This window comes from Amblyomma americanum, chromosome 7 (genome assembly GCF_052857255.1).
Source record: "Amblyomma americanum isolate KBUSLIRL-KWMA chromosome 7, ASM5285725v1, whole genome shotgun sequence".
NCBI classification, from domain to species: domain Eukaryota; kingdom Metazoa; phylum Arthropoda; class Arachnida; order Ixodida; family Ixodidae; genus Amblyomma; species Amblyomma americanum.
Window position 1 is genome coordinate 60,856,944 of NC_135503.1, and position 23,649 is coordinate 60,880,592.

At 45.1% G+C, this 23,649-nt stretch overlaps 1 protein-coding gene and 1 long non-coding RNA gene across 3 annotated transcripts in view; one reads left to right on the forward strand and one right to left on the reverse strand.

Annotated features, from left to right (window-relative positions):
- Nucleotides 1-10,492, reverse strand: part of LOC144099209 (uncharacterized) — a 43,775-nt gene extending 33,283 nt beyond the window's left edge. The window contains exons 1-3 of one of the 2 annotated variants that reach the window (XR_013307344.1): nt 10,326-10,492; nt 5,355-5,409; nt 2,305-2,486 (exon numbers count right to left, since the gene is read on the reverse strand). This is a non-coding gene — a long non-coding RNA (uncharacterized LOC144099209). Of the gene's footprint in view, nt 1-2,304; nt 2,487-5,354; nt 5,410-10,325 lie in introns of those variants that run through there. The other variant, XR_013307342.1, reaches the window with a different exon arrangement.
- Nucleotides 543-23,649, forward strand: part of LOC144099208 (uncharacterized) — a 32,062-nt gene continuing 8,955 nt past the window's right edge. The window contains exon 1 of the mRNA XM_077632352.1: nt 543-644. Coding sequence (XP_077488478.1) covers nt 546-644 — 99 coding nt within the window. The 5' untranslated portion in view covers nt 543-545. The remainder of the gene's footprint in view (nt 645-23,649) is intronic.

Sequence of the window (23,649 nt, forward strand, 5' to 3'; positions counted from 1 at the left end):
TAAACATCACTTCCTAGTCCCGCTGATATATTCATCATGACCGCAACAAACATAGGCTGATTCAACAAGATGAACTTATGAAAACTTATGCAAAGTGTGCGTTAAAAGCCGAAAAATTCGGTTACTGTAATGGTTCGTCACCTGTTCAGCTCTCGAAGCAAATTTAGAAGTAGTGATGGTCGTGGCGATGCGTTCATATAGTTCGTACGTCAAGCTGTTGCTAGGCTGAGAAAAAAATTTCGCCATGCCCACAGTTTAAGCGACCTATTGTGCTTCCAAATTTTGACGGTTGAAAAATCAACTGGTCCCTCGCTATAATCTGTCGTTTCGAATGCACCCACGCCCTTAACGCTTAATGCACAGTGCACCCCAAATGTGCGAAATTTTCTGTCTCATACTGCCTTCATGAGTATGAACAATGATGGCAGAGGACGATTGCATCGCTACATTATTATGCTAAAATAATAAGATCCAGAAATATCAGTTAATGTGACAAGTGGCGTGCTGCGAGTGCCATCGGATTCATGAAAAGAGGTATACATCAAATGGCTGACCTCCTCACTCATGTCATAATGAGAGTTCTTATATTTATTTTTCACACACTACTTCTGAAGACGCAACGGACATCACAGTTATCCCGCATGGTAAGTGTGTCGTCAACAGCGCTAGAACTGCACACCATATAATGGAAGCTTTTGTCCTTGTATGGATTATCCAGAACATTTGATAGGGTTTGTTCTAAAGGTTCACAGATGTCGCTGTTAATTGTGACGAGGATCAGACACAACGACAGCAGTTGTTCAGTTTTATATCAGACGAAAAAGCTGTACTCGAAATCAAGAGATCTTCATCATGAAACTGTATTTCCGCCTTTACCAGGACAATGCAATATCCCAGGAAACGCAGGATTTGGTGCCCAAGCGCGCGCCGCGTACCCCGAAGGTCGAATCTACCTCGTTCCTCTTTCACAAGTTTATGTGCGTAGCACGTACCTTTAAATGGCGGCCGAAAGACACCCAGTTGCCCGCTTCGAAAATATTAGAGTGCGCTGATCATCGCTGCTCCTTCACATTTCTACCAATATTAGCGGCCCTGCTGAGGCGCCGACATAGAGGCTTTCACGTGGAGCTTTTTCGCAGTACATGTGATTATTACTTTGGCCAACAGAAAGTTTACGGCAGCGCATTCTAAACCTTTTGCAGAAAAGAAAAATTAACAGACGCTCAGACAGTCTGGTGCAATGAACTGCATTTTTACCCTGAAGAAAAATACGTCAGAAACGGTCCCAAAATGCGAAAAAAAAATGTGTCGTCCTGTCGTTATGACAAATTTTTCTGTAGTATTGCGAGGTTGTCTGTTGTTACGGCAAAAGTGGTGCTGTCGTTACGACAGGAAATTCTGTTGTTACTGTGCGAATTTTTTTGTCAGGTCCCAAAATACTGCAGGAATATCTGTAGCGACAACGGAAAATTTTCTGCACCCTTTTTCTGTACGGTAGGATGATGCTTTTCCATTTGATGCTTTTGTATGTGGTATTTTGACACTTCACGCTTTTCTCATCTGCCGCATCTTATTGCGTGAAATTAGCGCCAATTAATTTCACTTTACATCTCCTGGCTCTTACGGCTCGCTAATGAGTTTCTAAGCTTTTATTTTTGTCGTACGATACACATTTCGCCTTGGTGCGCCGTTTTGGATCAGCCGATGACGCGCGCTCGCTGACGTAATCTGCTAATGCAGGCTGGCTTTCGGCGCCACCTTCCCTCTCTCCGCACTCGCCGCTCGCTTGGGGGCGTTGCTGCGCCCAGCTCTCCGCCAATGCGGGTTTTCCCCTCTCGCCTGTCGTCGGGGGGCGATTCTCGGCTCGCTGCAAGCACCGCAGGCTTCACTAGGCGGCCACGCAGAGACGCACGCCGACATTTTCACGCAATGATACTCATACTGCCTACGCAGTAATGGCACTCAAGGAACGGCAAGAGTAGGAACATCACATGGGCTCCCTTCAAGTTATAGTGTTTACGCTTTTGACTTTGAACATCCATTTGGTCCATAGTTCTTTTAATGATTCGAAAAAAAATTACCAAATCGAAACTCTAGACGCGCCCGACAACATCATTCCGGAGTTTCGTAACATAACTCTTGACGTCATGAATTTAATTGCTGTGGCGCGAAATACAATTTTAATTCAAACTTGTGCACTGACGCTGAAGACAGCTTTCTATCCTTTAAAAAAAGCGTTCTTAATGTAACACAACAGTTGAGAGGCGAATGTTGAAAAGTTTTGTCTGGTTTATTTTTTTTTAATGTTGGCGCCATCTGGCTTCTGTATGAACTCTATCAACGTTGTCTGCTGTTTGCTGATTGAAGCCAGTCTGGACCATTTAGCGGCCCGCCACGCAGAATAGCCGTCCGTAGAAAGAAGGTCTCGGACGTCGGCAAAAGCATCCAGGTCCGCACGGTTGCCCTAGTCTTTGTCCGCCACGACACTATTGGAAAGACGAAATGCGAGTATGGTGATAGAGCAAAACAACGAGCACGAGCAAAAAAAAAAATAGAATTTCTTTGTTTTCAGAAGGAATAGGGGTAGGGTTTTGTCGCAAGGGGTAAACATTTGGGTAAAAATGTGGAAAGCTTTGGTGCACGCTTTTCTTCTCTCTAACTTTTTTTTTTTTCCAATATCACGGGATCTCATGGATGTCTATTGCCGAGAATTGATTCTCTGTTCAAGACAAAGAGAAAACTGATCGACGCCTTCGGTGCTTTCTGTTTTGTTTTTTCCTGTAGTAATATAGACAGTTGCAACAGAAGGTTCTCTGCTGCTTGTAGAAGTGTATTATTTGGCCCATGTGATCCTAACAACGCAATGTAGGTATTGATCGAGTTTATCTACTCTCCTGATAAGATGGAATAGAGCTACTTTAAAAGGCAGCTTCGCAGCAGGCAAAGCACTGCCGAAGGTGCAGGTGCTCTTCGCTCCTGCCAGACCGAGCATCGCTGTCAGATCAAAGCCTCCTATGCCCGTGAATGTAGGAAGCGATGGCGGGTGGCAGGCCCTCGTTGACCCGCCGACACCCATGCCAACCAATGGTGGAGTGTCGCATTCACCTCTTGATGCGCACCCGGAGAACCATGCCATCTTTTCGCTGGTGTATGCCGTGTTATCGTATTAGCGTAACCATTTGTAACTTTTTCAAACTGCATTTTCAGCAGAAATCGGGTTTAAGCGGATCGTTAATATGTATTCCCGGTGCGAAAAACCGTGTTTATCGCTACAACGAAAGGCTCTAGTTAAGACTTAAGCGTTTTATAAACTGGGACATCACGTATTAGCTACCTTTCCTGCTTGTTACTTTTCTACTCCAGCAATGCATTTGACGTTGCAGTTTGCTGTCTGTCTGTATATAATGCCTTCACATTTGTGGAACGTACCAACTGAACATTGTGTCAGTGCTAGCGATCGCAATGCTTGTGGGGAGGTGTAAATATTTCGCAGGTTCTCTCAGATCAAGAATGACAGATTACCAATATCCCTCAAGATAAAAGTATATAACACCTTTATATTGAGCCGCCGCGGGGGCTGAGTGGTTATGGCGCTCGGCTGCTGTCCCGAAAGACGCGGGTTTGATCCCGGCCGCGGCGGTCTAATTTTGATGGAGGCCAAATTCTAGAGGCCCATGTACTGCGCATTGTCAGTGCACGTTAAAGAACCCGAGGTGGTCGAAATTTCCGGAGCCCTCCACTACGGTGTCCCTCATGGCCTGAGTCGCTTTGGGACGTTAAACCCTCACAAATCAAATCAAACCTTTATCTTACCGGCATTCACCTATAGGTGAATGCCGGTGGAGCCTGACGAAAAAGTTTCAACTTAAATTAAGGACCTCGCAGCGAGTTATGGAAAGAAAAATGATAGGTGTAACGTTAAGAGACGGAAAGGGGACCGAGTGGGTGAGGAATCAGACACGCGTCAATGACATCCTAGTCGAAATCGCGAGGAATAAATGGGCTTTAGTAGGGAATGTAATGCGAAGGCAAGATATATCGGCTGGTCCTTAAGGGTAACGGAGTGGATTCCAAGAGAAGGCAAGCGTCGCAGGGGGCGGAAGAAAGTTAGGTGGGCGGACGAGACTAAGAAGTGTGCAGTGGTTTTCAGGGTGGTCGCAGCTGGCGCGGGACAAGGTTGATTGGAGAGATGTGGGAGAGGCCTTCTTACTGCAGGGGGCGTAGTCAGGCTGATGATGATGATGGAACCCTTTTAGTAATCAGACGAGCTTAACCCAGTTCTAGGTCAAGTTCACCCATCTTATCACCACAGACTTCCTAATCTGATCTCAACACCGTACCCTCTGTCATCCCTGCTACGCTTAATTTCTTGTGCAATCTTTTGTGTATAGAACTAAATTCTAGGGAAGTAAACTTCACCCATTGTGTTACCTCGCATTACATGCCCTTCCCGTGTTCACTTGTTCTTCTTGATTTCAGATAGGACGCCAATTAACTGGGATTTGTTCCCAAACACCTTTGTGTCTCCTAAAGGTGCCCGAGTAACAATCAAACATATCGCTTGCATTTCTGTTCCTTCGTTGCAGTCGGAGTTGTCGCTTACTCAACCGCAAGCGAGAATGGGGTGGCGGTGAATCACGTGACTAGCAGGTTGTTGCATTCAGCAGTAAAGCGATGTTTTCGTGCAATGATGCATTCACCACTTACAAGAACTTACTTTAGTTTGAATGGCGCTAGATATTTCGCCAGCGGCGACTACATCAGAAAAGTAAAGGCCACCGCACGAATAACGGGACGCGCGACGTGCAAATGACAATGGGCGCAACACAGGTGGAAATTGGCTCAGTGGTGACGGCAGCTCAGTAGGTCACCATGCGATTGCAGTACGATAATTGGACGGTGGCCTGCACGAGGGCTGTAATCATTTTTTATTTCATGTAGTCGCATCATGTCCAATGACTTTAATACTACCGGCACTACAGTGTGCGAGTAATATGAAAGCGGCAGTACCTGCATCAACCACCCTGCTATGAAAAAAAAAACATTTTACTCCAGGGGCATTGTCCAAACGTATCAGCTACCGCAGGTGGGGTGCAAGCCAGATGACATTCCTTCCAACGGCCAAGATGCAAATCCAACTCCCGTGTTCAGACAATGGTATATGTCGAGAATCAACCGCGTTATAAGAACTATTTCAGTCAAATTAAATTCGTGCTGTCTACTAGCACCGGCGTCCAAAAACTGTAATCGAGTGCCTTTCATATCAAAACGCACTGTCTGTATTAGATAAAGAGCACAAATAGGGTGCATCTTCTTAGTTCTTTTTTTCTTTTTTGAAGCTGGCAACCACGTACCTGAGCAGGACACGCTATTCGGAAAGTGTCCCCAAGGGTCGGAGGGACTCCACTTCTGTGTCAAAAAGTGCAATAAGGAATGTTAGCGGCAGAACCAAATTAATTTAGTCGATTCTGGACATATCGAATTATGGCCCTTATCGAACTGTGAACACGTCCCCTCGAAAAGCCTATTCAAAATCATCGCAATTGTGCGTGCGTATATCAACAGCTGCCATTCAGCGGAGCCATTCAGTATGTCGAAAAGAGCACCACGCGCTTGCAAGTGATGTTTCAGCTAACGGCGCTTTTGCGATCATCTTTTCGTGCGCGAAGCCGCGTCGCCGAGCAGCCTTGAAGACGAAGAAACGTAGGCACGTCAGCTGCGCAGCCTATTACTCTAAACAGAACGGTGTAAAAAGTGAGTAAACTGTCATCTGGCACACCCATTTAAAAGTGTGTGTGTTAGACGACAGTTTATACTTCTTACTCTCACATAGATGTATTCGTGTTTAGAGTTAACGATGCCGTCTCGGTGTGCTGCCCCGGCGAAGACGCTGTACAACCGCGTACCGAGAGGACCACGGGGTACGACTCAGCACGAACGGCAACAAGCGAGGCAGGGGGAGTCGAGTTGCTGCATCAGATGACGCGCCATGTTCAGGTTCGTAAGTAGAGCTGGGTAGTGCGTTTTCTCTGCTCTTGTCGCGGGGCCGTGTCTCTCTCGGACTGAGTCACAGACACGAAGACAACGAAGAACTTCGCATTCGCGAAGGTAAGCGTCACCAGTGGCCGATAGCGCTTGGCCAGCTTGTCCACACGCTTCGCTGCTAAAGGCGTTGCGGGAACGAACCGTACTGTCATTTTAATTTGAAATGATTATCTTGGCGATAAATTGGTAGAAAGGGCATACGCCTTTTAGAACAAGCGTAGTGCTGGCTCCAAAGCATCATCCAGTTAGGCTTTAAATGAAAAGTAGGCTAGGCTTAGCGACACTTAGCAGGCAGCGCGTCGCCAGCCTCTTCTCCATTTTAGTTTCTAGGCCATAAAGAAACTTATCAATATCATATTTTGTATGTATAATTATCGATATGTCGAAATATTACACTGTCCTCGTCGAGTTCCTTATATAAAAGATCGACTGATTCAGTAGGCTTGAGACCGTCTTCTAAATATAAAGAAAAAATTGATGGGGCCCATTTGCTGTTTCAAGACAGACGGGAATTTAAGAAAAGGCCGTCAAATACTTGTTGGACAGTGTCCATAGGAAATACATGGGAACTTTCAGAAGCTGTATCGTGTCTAAAAATGGACAGATTTTCATGAGGTTTGTGGCAGCGTTTTCTTTTTTAGTGAGCAGAGGAAATGTTGTGGACAGATTTTATTTCTTTAAGTTAAATTTTTTTACAATTCAGAGGTAAATATCCAGAAAAATTGCACTTTTAGATATGTCGGTCTTTCATGTCCTCTTGTGAAAAAACTAAGCCAGATATCAAAATTTCATCCCCAACATTTCCTTCCTTTTTCTCTCTTGGTTGTTAAGCCGCAATTTTCATCCATATCGAGCCTAGTGTTTGCGTTTTACAGGCTCTGAAAGTTGTGCATGTATTTTCTGCGGGGATTTGAAATTCGCGCCAAATGTAACCACTGCGACGTGGCTCCACCTGGCATCAGCATATTTTTGTCGCTAGTACAATCTACCACCAACCTTTTGGTTGTCTGTGTTCGTGTGCGCAGGTTCTTACTCAGAACTTGGACGGACTTGAGCTCTTTCTTCCCTTTTTTCTTGCTTGGGCTGTTTTCTGAAAGGACTTCTGCTTTCCTTTTTTGCTCGAGCTTATGGTGCGTGACGTTGAGCTGGCGCGCTGTTTTGACAAGCTGCACAGCGTTCCCTACCATGACAAAGCGATCGACGGGGGTTAGCAAGACGGCCCACGCCATTGAGGAATTGGACAAAGGGCCGCACCTGCACCATTCTATCACACAGTCATGGGTCGGGAGGAAACACCTGTTTGACCAGCGTTGCTAAACGCTTTAAGATAATCTGGCAATAGTTGTACACCCAGTGCGTCGTTTGCTCTTTTGGTTATCACTTGCTTATCACGTCCGCCGTCGCGCCTCCTATACAGCGATGGCGGCCCCAATTTCGGAGGCTGCCACTGCTTGCTCGCTCGACGCTTGGTGTCGCTGCAGTTGAACCAGTCTCGACTCCCTAAAATCAAGTTCATCTAAACACGCACTGGTCGAGTTGGGTGGACCTCGCTCAGCCCGACCCCCCTACTCAACCAGACGTTCTTGGTTCATGTGAGAACTCGCTTCCCGCCCTTTTAAGTTTTATCCAACTTTGACTTTTCGTTGTGAAATTATAAGCAGTGAAGAAGGTGTGAAAGGAAGTAAATCTACTACAATTTGTAATAAATATTGTCACGAGGCGGTGAAAATGCCATGAAAAAACAGACGAGCAGATTAACGTGGTACTGAAACAAGCTCTTTATCGGGCTGCTGCAGAATAGGCGTCTACACACATACGCGGTCACTTGGCTTGTATTGTGCGTGGCGACGGCGGAGATTGTAGCGTCGGGCCTAGGTTCGCTCTTGGTATGTAATGCGTAGCCGAGCGACTCGTAGAGCTCCCGCACGCTGCAAGCAGGCGGTGACGTCAAGGTTGTCCTCACTGGTGACGTTTGGCAGCATGGCGTCAAGCGTTGTCGTTGCTTCTTCGCCGTAAATGAGCCTAAAATGTGTCATATATGACTGGTCATCTCAACTGCGGTGTAGTAGACGAACATGACGTACGGAAGGAAGGCATCCCAGGTTCAGCGTCGGCGACCATGGCGAGCTTGTCTGCAGTGGTTTTGTTCAAGCGCTGCGTGAGGCCGCTCATCTGTGGATGAAACACAGTCGTCGTCCGACGGCATCTACACTGTAGCGCACGATGGCTTGCGTTAGCCCCACAGGGAACGCAGTTCGTGTGTGTCACGCAGGACACAGTGTAAGAAGGAAAATACGCGCTGTAGTCACAATGGGTGTCCTAGGTGGTTTCTTGGTTATCGTCGTTTTTCGACGTTTCCTTCAATGGTCGCTTGAGCGACCGAGTGTTTTGAGCTTCGAGAATGTAATCAGGCTCACGAATTGGAAGGCCACGGCTCCTCCTTGGGTCCACGAGCTCAGGCAGCAAGCAGTGCATATAAATTTTTTTGAGCCGCGGCAACATCTCGTCCTCCCAAAACGATTGATTCCTGGATATCACCTCAGTGCTGATGCCTTTTTGAACGCACAAGAACGAATGCTTTCGTGTCGCTGTGTAGTTTACATACCTGGAGGGGGGATAGAACTTACCACCTTTTTTGGGGGGTGCTTAAGTGCTACCATCTATCGGCAAAAACAGTTCAAATCAGAGTTGTCTTGTTAAACAAAAAGTAAGGGCAACAACAGCAAAGACAATGCGAAATAAACACTGGCAGCGCAAACAATGAGAGCGCAAAAAGCTTTTCACAGAGGCCGCGTCGCCGAATCGGCGTCCACACTCGTACACGGCCACTAGGCTTGCATTGTGTGTGGGGACGGAGGAATACGCGGAATACGGAATAGCCGTCCGAAGTGCCGAAGGGGAGGTGTTCCCAAGGTGTGTCAAAAGATGACTCACACTTATCTGTTCTGGCTATGGGAAACCAGCATAGGCTGTATACCCCATCCTAGCTGTCACCTGTCATTGTAAGTGAATTTTCTCAGAAAAGATTCGACGGAGCTTAGGGGGACCCAAACTCAAAAACGTATTTTTCGTTGTGTCAGCTGTGTGGTGGGTTACTGGAAAAAGGTCCATTCTCTGACCACCACCCCTTGAGAGGGGTTATTCTTATTTCCAGCTTTGGCAGGATATACAAAGAAAATTCTCGGCCCTACTTTGTTCGCGGAAGAACTACTACTTCCGTGAAGCGGTCAATGGAGTGTCGCGGTAGAATTTACACACCTGAAGGGAAATAGAAGTTCCCTCCTTTTTTGTGGTAGTTAAGTGCTGCCATCTATCAACCGAGAAAGTTCTAATCTGAGTTGCCTCGTAGCTGGTGAGCCCTCTTAAAGGCCCTTTTTTGACTACGATACGCCTCCGGAAAAATGTATCGAATGCAATTCACCATCCTTGCAAGCCCTACTCTCCTAGACGCGCGCACTTGATGCCCGCGCAGGGAACTCCAGGATATCTAAGAACTACACAATCTTGGTGTTTCGGTGATAGGCATGGTTTCACGCTCGTATGCGTTAGACATCCTTTAACTCGAGTAATTTATGAGTCGCAACGGATATATTTCTTCCCCTATCGGATGACGTGAGCATAAGGTTAGAGCGCTTCTTTTCCCAACCACCCTCCTTCCAGAGCACATTTTGGGCTTCGTGGATTAGGGAAGCATGTCCCTATATTGGTACAGCCGATCTCTGAGTGCTCATTAATCTACCACCGAGGTGGTCGAAATTAATCGGGAGCCTTCCACTGCACGGTGTTTCTCATAACACAAGCGTACATTCCGGACCTTAATCCAACGTACCAGCACTATACCTACCCAGCGATTCTGGACAAAAGCATTTTTGAACGAGGAAAAGTTTATGAAAGCAATTTTTTTTCATATATCGTAAGAATTCACTATAAAAAATCAATATATCCGCAGGTGTCCCGTCGACAGGCTTTCATTTTCTTGCTATTGACGTGCTTGCTTTCCTCAAAAGCATTCCCCATTGGTTTTCTATGGCGGTCTTAACTGCTCGATGCGAATGATGAAAAAACTTTGAAAAAAAGATTTTGCTACGCATCGGAAGAATGTACAATTACCTTTAATATTTCCATAAGAGTACCTTATAGTTTTGCAATTTTCGAAATATTTGTCCAAGAATGTCGGGCATGATTGGACATACGCATCTGCCTGTAGCCTGCCTCAAAAAGAAGCTAAGCGCTCCACTGAAAAACTACTTTAGTGAAACACTTTGCACTTTTACACTTACTCAGTGAGCACAAATAAAACTCCAGCGAAGAGAAGGCATAGCGAGGCAGACTCCATTTCTTTCGCTTTCGTGGCGCCTCGAAGAGATTGCACCTTTGACGACGAGACAGATTTCTTGCGCCGCTAGCAGTTCTCGATGTTGTATTTTTCTTTTCGCGACGAAATGCAACATTCGTCAGCGCATGTTACGATTAGTTTTTTATTTATTTATTTAGCCGAAAACACGGCCGTAGCTTTGCAATAATGCTCACTTTGACAAGCTGGCTCGGTAAAATTTCTGCCGATAGCTGTAATATGCAAAAGACTCCATAACTATGTATGCAACTCAGCATCTGTAGCAAAATAGAAATTCAAGCATGACTGGCGTTCCAACAAGAGTTTATGCAAGCATAAAATTAGTTCCTAAAGATTTAATGCATCCTCGAAAAGGACATCTTCATGAGGCTGTTTAGTATTCACGCTTATATGAGACCATTCATGTGCAACCGCAGTGAAACGTTTACGGAAGGAATATATCCATTTCATTGCCGTCTTTGCATACATCATGTAAGATATATATATATATATATATATATAGCTTATTTTTTAGCCTGCGACCCACACTGCGCACCGAGGAAAGTTCAGTTAATTCGTAAGAGCCGCCTTCTATGAGCTTTTTACGCCGAGTGCATTCGCAGTTTGTGCGATGAATATCGCTCCGGGTTTGCGACATCGTAAAAATTTTATAATGCGTGTGCAAAGATGTATATACTTCACGTAGTTCAGAAGTGTCAAAGATTCATGGTATGTGAGTGTAGCGCACTGCACTCACTGTTTTTCGCTACAATCACATACCATGGATCACCGTTACCCACTCGCCCAAGTTTCTACCCCTGTCAAAGACTAGTTCTTAATAATAATAATAACAACTATTAGGAACTAATCTTTGGCAGGGGTAGAAACTTGGGCGAGTGGGTAATGGTGATTCTTTGAAGTCCTTTTCCTGAGCTAACAGGGTCCATCGGAGCATGAACCAGCAACTCTAGAAATTGGTCTGTCTTTAGAGACGCGCAGGTCGACGCCACGCTTTAAACAAAAAAGAAATACCGAGGCACTTAAGGAACTCACATGCGAGTAATGCAAAATTGCAGTCCTATTCCAATTTCATTCTAATTCCATTCCAATTCCTTTTAATTATCTTCCAATTCTATTCTCATTCTTTCGGATTCTATTTCAACTCCATTCTAATTCTATTCTATTCCTTTGTAGTCGGTGCAGTCGTAAGTACCAGTTGTGACTATTACTGTTTAACAGTTCGTATTTTCGACATCATTTAGACCAATTGCGAGTTTTGTAACGCCGCTGGGTTTTCTCTCGATGAGCCATCTGATGATAAAAATTGCGCTTACCAGAAGCATTCAGCGTCGACAGTATAACTAACACCCGCTAACTTCACTATACTGGAATGTCTTTCTCGCGCTGCCTATAATCTGTTGCAATTCGAGAGCTTATCTTCCATTCTGAACATGATAAGGCTTAACTGAATGTGAAACAGTCTGAAAGCGCTGAGGGCTCTTCTAAGCCAAATGACTGAAAAACTAACGGTTATTTAGAGTAAATGAACAGGGGCCGTATTTCATAACTGTCCATTGACCATTTGGTCCTTTCTCATTGGTCGCTGAGATATACCCACGGATATCAAGCGTCTATGGGATGCGACCCAGTCATTAGGTGGTTAGCGACCGGACATCACCATTGGCCGCGATATGCAGCCAATGGCGGGGTGCATCGCTGCGCTCTGTCAACAGCAGAAGACCTGACCTCACAATTCGCTGCAATACGCAGCCAATGGTCGGGTCACTTCCCACAGGCGCTCGAAAGCCACGAGCATATATCTCAGTGACCAATGGCAGGGGACCAAATGGACAGTGGAAAGTTTGGAATATACTCAAACTATTGCTGGCTGCCTTGATCTAAACTGGGGGCCGTGGCCAGAACAAATAACCTCTGGAAAGCCGTGTTGAGCACATATTTGGCTCGATATGTTTATAAGGTTCCCAGCGGCTCTTAATTGAAGATATTCTGGCCAAAAAAATTCATAATTAGTCAAGGGGACTTCTCCAACTCCCGTATTAGAAGATAAGGTAATGGGATTCGAAGAAGTGGCTCCACGCTCGGCCTGCTAAACTGCCGGCGTTTAATGTTAATAAATGTTAATAAAACATAAGTACCGTGCATCATAGGCACTGCGGCTTCCTTCATCGCTTGTAGGACCGAAAGGTCAAATGCAGAGGGTAACTTCACTTTGCAGCTCATCAAGATTCGGTATAAGACTTGTTCGCTCCTTCTCGATGCCTAGCATAATTGCGATAAAGCATCCCGTTTCTTTGACGTCAACGGCATGCAGCCACCAGCTGGCAAATAGGTTTTCTATGTGAACAGTCCACAATAAGTGGACTTATCATCGTTGAATTATATTTTTTCATCAATTTTTGGGCGCTTTTCGCGTGGCGTTGGAAGGATGTCGCGAACGGCGTGGAGCATTCAGGTTCCAATGAAGGCTCCAATACCCTTCACTTTCGCGCCCTCGCTACCAGTATTTTTAACGCCATGCTGTAAGGTTTGCAATGAACTGTGTAGTGTTGTGTCTCTTGAAAGTGAACGACGGCATAATTTTTGCAATGCATTCATTTCTTACAATGTTATTCTTCATGAGACATGTATTAAAAGTTAAAATATTCTCTGTACAGCTGCCAGGTTGCATCCCATAAGCGCTGCGTCTTCCAGTTGTTTGTGGTATTATATTTTTTTTCAAATAAAAAGCCTTAAAGTTGATTTTAACAGAGTGGGTGTACGATTTTGATTTACAGCATGTGACTCAAGGCAATCTACTTTTGGAAAACAAATTTATGGTTCATTACAAATGTAGTCCACAATAGCCGGCCTAATACATAAAGCTCTTGCGTGCTGCACTGGAGAAATTCTGTGCAAGCGCGCAATACGCTAAGCCTCTCTAGATTGAAAGGTTATACACAAATTTCATACACCATTCCGGAAAAGAAAGAAAATGGGACAAGCGTAGCTTGGAACAAGCTGTGCGTAGTCAGGGTAGAGAAACAGCCGGCCCCGGCTGCTGCGGAAACCTACAAGTGCCTGACTCAAAGCAACACGAAGTGGTTAACAGCATAATAAAAAAATGTTCTCTGTAATCGCTACAGTAATTATATATCCTCAAAAAGTCATTTCTGATGTTCCTCAACAATTACAATGAGCATACACCCCAGAGCAAGATTGACAGTGCGGGTCCATCACTCGCAGCGGCAATGGCGTTCAATACAGGAGTCAAGAGTTTTATTGTAGGCACGACGTAGTTGCACCAGAGGTCCATCAATCTTTTTCGTATCCACGTTCACTTATAGTAGACAAAACTGTTCGCTTTAACCGTTCGCTTCTCTTCTCTCTCTGATGCGAGGATGGTGTTCGCCTGGTTTCGCGCTGTCACCCGCTGATTCGTGGAAAGCGCAGCACCGAAATGAAAGAAAAAAATGCAAGCTGTTTTATCCGCATGGTCTAAACGTAGTCCATATGTCACAAATTCTTCATGCTAATATTTGGGTCATGAGAACATTTAAAAGAAGGGATCGCTCACCCGTTCCTAAATACTATGGCAAGCTTTTTATTGTTATTTATTTATTTATTTATTTATTTATTTATTTATTTATTTATTTATACTGCGGCCGCGTGTACAAGGTCACAGCAGGTGGGAAAAATATACTTGAAAGTACAAAAATGTAGGCGCACAGCAAACAAAACAACAGAGCAAATACGGGCTCAAAAAGCAAAGAAAAGGAAGCATGGCAAGCTCAGTAACATCAGTCAGTTTTGATGTTTTTCAAATCATTACAATTATCTCTGCATGACAACATTATCGGTGAGATTATTCCAGCCAATGATGGCCCTAGGAAAAAAATAACACAATTAACTCGCGCGTTTAAGGGCGTTATTGCAAGATAACGGCGATTTCTAGTTCTATACCCCGAGGGATAAGCAAGGATATTAAAGGTGTTCCCAATAAAATGAATATTAACTTAAAGAATAATTTCAGCTCACGTGCAATTTCTGTTAGGAATGAAAGTAAGCCCCTCCTTTTTGTCGTTTTAAATGCAGAAGTTCGTACTGTGATCAGCTTCCTGCATATGTCTCACTTATTGTGACGAAATGGCAAGTCAATGCAAGGCAGAGGGAATGAAAACTCAGATTTAATTTTCAGGACTCCTTTCGTCACGTAAAAATGTGCTGTAGGGAATAAACGTCTCCCGGACACGTGAGCGGTAAAGCTAATAGAGCCCTTATTAGCTGGTGGCTTGAGGCTATACTTGTAGACGTGACAGTCACACTCACGTACATTAGCATTTACCACTCGATTTAAATTGAACTCTGGGATCAGATCGTACTCGTGCACCAATATCAATATTCGCACGTCGCGACGACATTTATTTAACATAATGTGTTACAGCTCTCTACGAGAGGCCTGCATTGATAGTTATAAAGAAAAAGACTAATGTTTCACGGGCCACCAGACTTCATTCCCGCAGGGGGACGCCTGCAGCGTGTAGACGTTGGTGAGTGGCGACAATACGGGTTGTTGAGCATCCGCAGGGACATTCCCGCAGGGGGATGATGGTGAGCAGTGCGTCACCACGGACCCCAGCACCTACGCTTAGCTGTGCATGGCATCGCCTGGCGGTTGCACCGATGCCGAGCGTTTGGATTTTTATGGCCCCTCGCCGGAGGCAACACACCACTTTGGCCCCAGCTTCCTGTAGACGGCACCTCCGGCCTGACCCGACCGGCGGAAATCGGCAGTCGCCTTTTCCTACCCTCCCCTTCATCTTTACCTTTCCTATCCTCTTTCTCACAACTCTCCTGTCTCCTATTCACTTCTTAGATTTCCCTTTTTTTCCTGTCCGCGAGGCTTAACCTTGTGTGACCAACTACCCTGAGCTGCGTCATATTTGGTTATAGTTGAGGTGTACAGCTGGCGTGGTCAGGACTTGCTTGCAAGTTCCTGTCCCGCCCCCTTGTTGGCCTTCATGGTGGGCGGCTGGCATCGTGACCGAACATGTAACACACTTAATGACTCCACCTCTCTCACAAAATGATCGCGCTCTAAAAAGAGTGCCGACCGAACATATAACTAACAAATGCTTCCCTAGGTATCATGTTATACATAGTGAAGATGCAGAGCAACCAGCCAAAAAAAAAATGCCTAAGTTCATTGTTTCTAAATTTCTTACTGACGTCCTGGGTGACGAAGCTAGCCAGTGGCGACCTCCTTCTCCAAATCTGAGACAAAGCACAATACTCAAGACACCCAACCTTAGTGTCCTTTAGAGACATCCCTGTATCCGTAACTACCAACCGATCACTGAACACAGTCAAAGGCGTAATATCTCAACACGACTTTCTCAACCTCTCAGAACAAGAAATGCTCGAAGGTCTGACAGACCAGAACGTTACCGATGTCCAGCGCATCCAAATCCGAAAAGACGACAAGGAACTTCCGACGCCAACTTCTGTAATCCATAAAGTAGGATATCTTAGAGTAAATATAAAACCGTACATTCAAAATCCCAGACGATGCTTCAAATGTCAAAGATTCGGCCATGGCTCACAGAGCTGTCGCGGCCGCCAAACATGTGCCAAACGTTCGTCAAATGATCATGAATCCGTGGACTGCAACGCTGCACCACGAGTGCGCGAACTGCGAAGGAGGTCACCCCGCGTATCCGAGCTCGTGCCCGACCTAGAACAGGGAGAAGGAAATAATAACAATAAAGACAAGGGAAAACATAACATATCAAGAAGCACGAAAAAGGCTCCAGTTCACAGCAAAAACAGATTTCGCCGATGTGGTGCGCAGGGGTGGCACACCACACCAGGTTTCGGCCACCGCCCAGGCAAAGCCTGAGGAAGGGCCACCCCCGCCCCCTGTAGACGACGCGAAGGCTGCCCTGTCACCTCTGAAAAAGGGCCCGCCGGCCCCTCAGTCGGCCGCTTGCAAGGCTTCCCCCAGTCGGGAGAGGCACACAAACCTCACATCCGCGGGTCCACCGCTGACGCCCTGAGCCTAGAGTGAGGCGATGGACACAACACAGAACTTGCCTTCGCTGCAGCGGCGGCACAGCTCCCTTGAGCGAAAAAGAAAAGACCCCACTATTGGAACCCCCAAATCCGGTATCTTAGGTTAACTATACACTCGTCTAACCTTGCGTTTTTTATACTGTGGAACTGCTGAAGACTAATAAATAACTACAGTGACATAAAAGACCTTTTAAACACGCTTTCCCTGGTGGCTTTACGCTTACAGGTGACCAAATTAGGTTCAAAACAAAAAGAATATTTTAAACAAGTATGTCTTTCGATGTGACCGAGAGCAAGCAAGCAACCTGTCTGGAGGTGTTGCTATTGTCATCCAGACTGGTGTAGCAACCCGCGAGATCAAACTAAAACCAAATGCGAAGCCGTCGCAGTCACCATCCTTAATTTTTAACCAATCACAATAGGTACCATATATCTTGAGCCACACTTAACAGTAACACTTCATGATTTAGAATCTCTTTTAGAACAGCTACCAGAGTCATATCTGCTGGTTGGCGATTTGAATGCCAACTCCGGTTTTTGGGGAAGTGCTCACACTGATGCAAGAGGTCGTATTTTAGGAGATTTTATTCCAAGTAATATTTTTTCCCTCCTAAACTCCGGCAAAGATACATGCTTCTCTCCGACCACAGGAAAAATGAGTTCCATAGATTTTTCTTTTAGTTCACCTTCTCTCTTTGCGATTTTAAATGGGATGTCATCGATAACCCATACGGCAGCGATCACCTCCCTGTATTAATCAGCATAACATCCCCACCGCAAGTCATACCAACTAAACCACGACGTTGGAAGTTACATTTAGCCAACTGGCCACTCTTTAGAGAAAGGGCCACCCTAGATAAAGTAGCTTCAGATGATCTCAGCATAGACGATTTGGATAAATCTATCATAAACTGTATTTTGACCGCTCCACGCCTAGGAATTCCTCGGTCGTCTTGAGTAGTAAAACCGAATCAAAAAATTTGGTATACACAACAATGCCGAGATGCAAAAAAGAAACAAAACAAAGCCTGGGGAATTTTCCGTCGGCACCCAACGCAGGAGAAATTCATGAACTTCAAAAAGTTAAGAGCAAAAGCTCGATATATTCGCCGTAATGCCAGAAAAACTTCATGGCAAGGTTACGTGTCCTGTATAAACAACTCTACCACATCAAAACAAATGTGGGAGATGGTAAAAAAGATAAATGCCAGCCACTCCCCATTCACAGTCCCGTTTCGCTCAGCCCCTGGTATAGAGACAAATATAGAAGAACAGGCAGATATTTTAGGTGAATACTTTTCTGCCGTCTCCAGTTCGTTGCACTACACACAATCATTCCTCAAATACAAAAACACAGCTGAAAAAACAAAGACTGCCGACAAGAGGCAGTTCGACAGTTCAAGAAACTAATAAAGTACTGTCCGCCGGTAAGCAAACTGCACCGGGTCTTAGCGAAATACATTATCAAATGTTAGCTCATCTCTCTGAACCGGCTGTGGAGGCACTTTTAAGTTTTTTTAACAAAGCGTGGGTATCGGGGAAAATTCCCGAAGCCTGGAAGATAGCCATTATTGTTCCATTTTTAAAACCCGGAAAACCATCTACGCTTCCTAGCAGTTATAGGTCCATAGCTCTGACTAGCTGCCTAGCGAAATTCTTTGAAAGTGTATTGAATATCAGACTAACATTCGTATTAGAAGACCAGGAGCTTCTGGATGTCCATCAATGTGGTTTCAAAAAGGCTTGCTCCACCACCGACCACCTGGTTCGTCTTGAAAACACTGTTAGTGAGGCCTTTATACACAGACAGCATTGTCTGGCTGTCTTCTTCGAGTTAGAGAAGGCGTATGACACAACGTAGAGGTTTGTGATTATTCAGGACCTGGCTGAACTAGGTATCCGCGGCATGATGTTGAACTGCCTTAAAGACTTTTTGTCTAACCGTACATTTCATGTCCGCCTAGGCTCAACCCTTTCAAGGAATTTTATTCAAGGAAATGGAGTGCCTCAAGGACATATTTTGAGCACAACACTCTTTATTGTAAAAACGATTTCTATGAGAAAAATAATTCCAAGGGCCGTTATGTTTTCTGTCTATGTAGATGATCTCCAGATAGCTTGCACATCCTCGAACACATCAACTTGCGAACTACAAATACTGCTAACGATAAATAAACTGGCAACATGGGCAGGCAGAAATGGCTTCCGTTTTTCTCCACAGATATCGGTGGCCATTCTTTTCTAACTCAGACGAGGCATACAGATAGATCCCACCCTACACCTGAACGAAATAAAGTTACCCGTCAAAAATGATCATAAATTTCTATGTATAACATTTGACAGAAAGCTCACTTTCCTGCCTCACATAAATGCGTTGAAGAAAAAAAAAACTTCTCGATCCCTGAACATACTCAAAGTGCTGTCGAGGAAACACTGGGCATCTGATAGGACATGCCTCTTACAAATTTAACGCTCTGTAGGACGCTCTACCCTGAATTACGGATGTATAGTGTATGAGTCAGCGAGACCATCGTACCTTAAACGGCTATATCCAGTACTTAATTTAGGTTTGCGTCTCTCCACTGGTGTATACATTACATCACCGATAAACAGTCTCCATGTAGAAACCAACGAACGATCACTTGCAAACAGAAGAGCCATGCTCACATGCTCGCACATTCTAAAAATCCGTTCACTGCACAAATATGTTTGTTATCCCATCGCTACAAAGTGTCCATCTGAAATACTCTTTAACAATAAACCGCAAGCTACCAGGCCACTGCTCTTGCGACTTGAAGAGATGTGCCAGAACCTCGGCGTACTAGACATATTGCCAAACATTGCTCGAAGGTGAGGTCCACTGCCAGCATGGTACAATTTCCCTGAAATCTCTGATTTCACTCTTACACAGTTTCGAAAAATTCAAATTCCAGAATATGCTATAACGCAAGAATTTCTTCCACCCGAGGAAAAATACAGCATTTTCACAGCTTATTTTATAAACGGGTAAAGAACAGGGGAGTAAGTTGGAATCGCAGTGGTACAAAGAAATTGTAATAAAATAGTAAGACTTCCACAGTGTGTATCCATCTTCACTGCCGAATGCTACGCCGTGTGTGTAGCCATATAAAAAATAGTAAACAAGAACCTCACCAACAGTATTATTTACACAGACTCGCTGAGTGTGCTTACAGCCCTTCATTTTAGAAATGCAATAACACCGCTGCTTGGCGACCTTATACACAACATTACAACACCCATAGATCAAAGACAAGGCATAAGACTCTGCTGGGTACCAACTCATGTCGGCATAAAAGGCAACGAAAGAGCAGATATATGCGCTGCTCAAGCTTGTGAAAAGCAAATTAAAAATGTAAATATGCCCTATAAAGATTGCATGAAATTAATACATTGTAATGCAAGAAAAAAATTTTGCAGTCCGCTTGGAACAACGAAATAAATAACAAACTGCACCTAGTAAAATCAGTTTTAGGCCAATAAAAGTCATCTGTGCACCAAAAACGTTTCAATGAAGTCATCATCTGCCGTCTCCGTATCGGCCACACGCACATTACACACAACTTCCTTATGGCAAAACGAGACAAACCAGTCTGTACATGTGGAGATGAACTTACAGTTATTCCCATTTTATTTTCATGTTCACAACTGGAAAAGCTAAGGAAAGAGTGCTTTCTTCATTCTATAAACAGTGCATTCTTTTTCACCCAGCACTACTCTTAGGTGAAAATGCAATTGTCGACATGTCCTGCGTTTTTAGATTTTCAACAGAAGCTGGTGTTCTTAAAAGGATGTAGAACATGACCCAGTGCTTCGCCTGATGCACCTCAGCCACTTTGTCATTCCTGAGAAAAGGGCTGAGGTATTGTATTTGATTGGTTGGGGACCTCCCGTCCTTGCACAGCCAAGAGCGGCTGATGAGGTTCCCGGACCTCCTTTCAAACTTTTTAATATTAGCCATTTATCAATATTGTTCTGCCCTCAATACTAGGTACAAGGAGATAACTTTTTAAGCTTTCTACACCGCCATATTTTTATATCGTTGTAAAAATTTCCAGACAACAATATCTTATGCCTTGAACTTGGCGCATGATTGCCTTAGTTGCTTATGCGCCATTAAACCCAACACAACACAACCCACGACCCGGTTGGTAGGTTGTGATGACTCCACAATGTCACGTGACCTAGGTGGCCCCTCTAGGTTGCTTCCCTTCAAATTTTTCGCTCGCACCGTTGAAGACGACGACGGATTTTCAGCAGAAAACAGTCTTTCGATGTTCTGTCAACGCTAGGAAAGCCGGTATGGGCATCGCTGCCTGCCATGCATTCAGGCTAGCGCGCCCGTCGTATTAAGCATTGTGTGTTCGATTAAAAGCCTGTCCTTCTCACTAGTTCAACCGAGCTTACGACCTTGAACGCCTTACGCCTCATCACTGAAATAGCGAATAAGAGCAGAAGGAATTACCGCGAGCTTTCATAAAAGTAAACTGTAAGGCCGATTCATAATGAAGGTGAAGCAGTGGCCTCACAAAAAAAATATAGTAAAAGCTCTGCCCGAAATCTAAGGGAAACATTACAAACATATTGAGCTCAGTGAATGTGTCTGACACAACAATCATTACAGGTGGTCTATGCACGCAGGAGGAGCTCAAAATTCCTAAAAGTTAACAGTAGCTGTTGCACAGAAAAAGAAGCAATCAGTATTTCTTCCGCAGTTTTAAGCAGTAACTACTGTTATGCAGTCATGTTTGCCGCTGTAACTGCGGTCATGGTGGCTCTTGTACTGCGAAACCTTAAGTTCGTACTGTCGCACGCATATATACACAGAACTCGCCTTCATTACTCAAGCCCGACAACGCTTCGGATAACTTTACGAAGTCATCACATTAGTAGATCTGAAGTTTACTGCACAGATGTCGTTGACTTCTTTCGCAGATCGTCAGCAGAAAACGCGGGCAGTTATTTCTTATTGCAGTTGAAATGCCACAGCATTCCTAGCTAGAAGGGGTAATAAATGCTGCTCCGGTGAGCTATTAAAAACTACCGAAACTGCGGAGAGGCGCACTCGTGGGCAAAAGTAGCAAAGGCGATGTGTTTGCAAGCCCTGTGGACTGAGACTTAAGCCTAATAATGCTGTCACTCTACAAATCTCTAAACGGCAAAGCAACATCTGTATGGGCACGGCATGGAAGGAGGGAGTGCTAAAAATAGCATTGTTCCGGGTGATGTGGACTCCGCAAAGGCGAACAATAGATTGCGTATTTGCGGACCCCATTTTCTCGGAGCGCCTTTTTCCTCTCATTTTCTACTCAAACCGTCATCTCTGCTTTATTTGTTCGAAAAAACTACGAATTTGACATCGACCGCATGTTCATGTCAATCGTTATCGCAGCAAGATCGCCAAAACTGTTGTGCGCACTCGTGATTGATGCTGTAATACCGCACAGGTGACCCACATGTCGCATCGAACGGGACGCTGCTCTTTTGTTGCGAAAGCAACACTACGCCAGCCAGCCAGCCAGCCAGCCAGCTCGGCTCGTCGCGTGGTCGCACTTCAGCCGTATGCTGTGGCCCACGAATGACCTTGAGCCGCCGATGCCTAGCAACGCCACCGCCGCGCTCCAACAAATGGCGCCGCCATCGACGCCGCTGCCGTCGCCCCACCAGATGTGCTCCGCTGGGGTAGAGGGAGAGGACGTGTCGCCTCGCGGGGAGTGTATATATATATATATATATATATATATATATATATATATATATATATATATATATATATATATATGCGCTTCGCCTCAATGGATTCTAGCCGTTATGGAGGCAACAGCGAACGAACGAAGCGAGGAAGAGACAACGCGCTAAAAAGACGGCAGAAGAACGCACCGTGCTACTCGAGAAGCGTCGTAACGAAGATGCGGCTAGAAGAAGTCGTGCCACGTCGTCCCGGATGTGACTCTTCAACTGCGGAAGAGACCGGTTTGAGTTCTCGAGAGCGTCGGAATGAAACGAAGCTTTCGCAAATCAACTAGGGTTAACCAGAGCTAAACCGCAGCCAGTTTTTTCCAGCCCAAACTTTTGTGGCATATTTTGGCATTGCTGATTTATTGCAGTCTACGAATCATGAGCTCAGGCAGAAAGGAAGCGATGCGTCCTACATTTCAGCCGTCATTTTTCCACGTGTATCGTGGAATAAACGATTTTTTGGACACTTAGTGTATTGGCCGTTCAGGTACTGTGATATATCTTTGTCGTCTCTGTTACATCTCGCCGTGAGTCGGCAAACTGATGCTCCAACGCAGTGCAGGTTTTTAGTGAGATTGTCATGGCTTGTACGCGTAGCAAGCTTATTTCATCACTGAAAAAAGGTGCTCGATGTGGGCCTGGCCCCTGTGTCATCCATGGGACAGACTGCACAACACAGAAATCAGAACAACAGTCTCTTGATCGGCCACGTCTAAAGCCGGAGACATCATGCTGTTTTGGGCCTGTGTGACTATCACGTGGCCAGAATAGCACTGTAGAGCGCACGGACCACGGTGGAAGCAACCATCACTTGACACAATCAGCCAGGCCACAGCTGAGCGTGAGTGAAGAGGTCATTACCTTCCAGCTGCTATCAATCACACGACACCTACGTATGTAATATTGGTTCTAGTATAAATTTAGCGCCACCAATGCGTGCAGCGTATTAAATAGCCCGGCGCCAGGCTTGTAGACAGATCCAGAAGACAGAATGAGCCGTTCGGTAGCAGTGGTCTTGGCCGGGTTATCGGCATTGCTAATCGTCACCCCTGCTGCGTGCAAAGGGCCCAATGTTCTACCCCGCGACATTCCAAACGCCTTCGAGGTACGCAACGACTGCTAGGTCATTTAAACCTCCTCGCGCTGGTATCACAGCTAATATTATTATTAGGTGTGCTTTAACAAGTGATAAAACTTTATTCACAGAGTCAAGGAAAACTTTCTAGCTTTATTTCTTGCGCCCCAGGGAAATCCCGGAACGTAACTCAGTTGTCGCATTAAGTACCGGGAAACCGGAAGGCGCGTATTCAAGAATATCTTTTTTTTTCTTATTCTTTCTTTTGCATCGGTTGAGACCATTGGCGGGTGTCCTGGTAAGTTTTCATAATTTTGAAAAAAATATAGCTTTTGAACATCATTCTCTGTTCGGCTTGCAGGACCTGGAA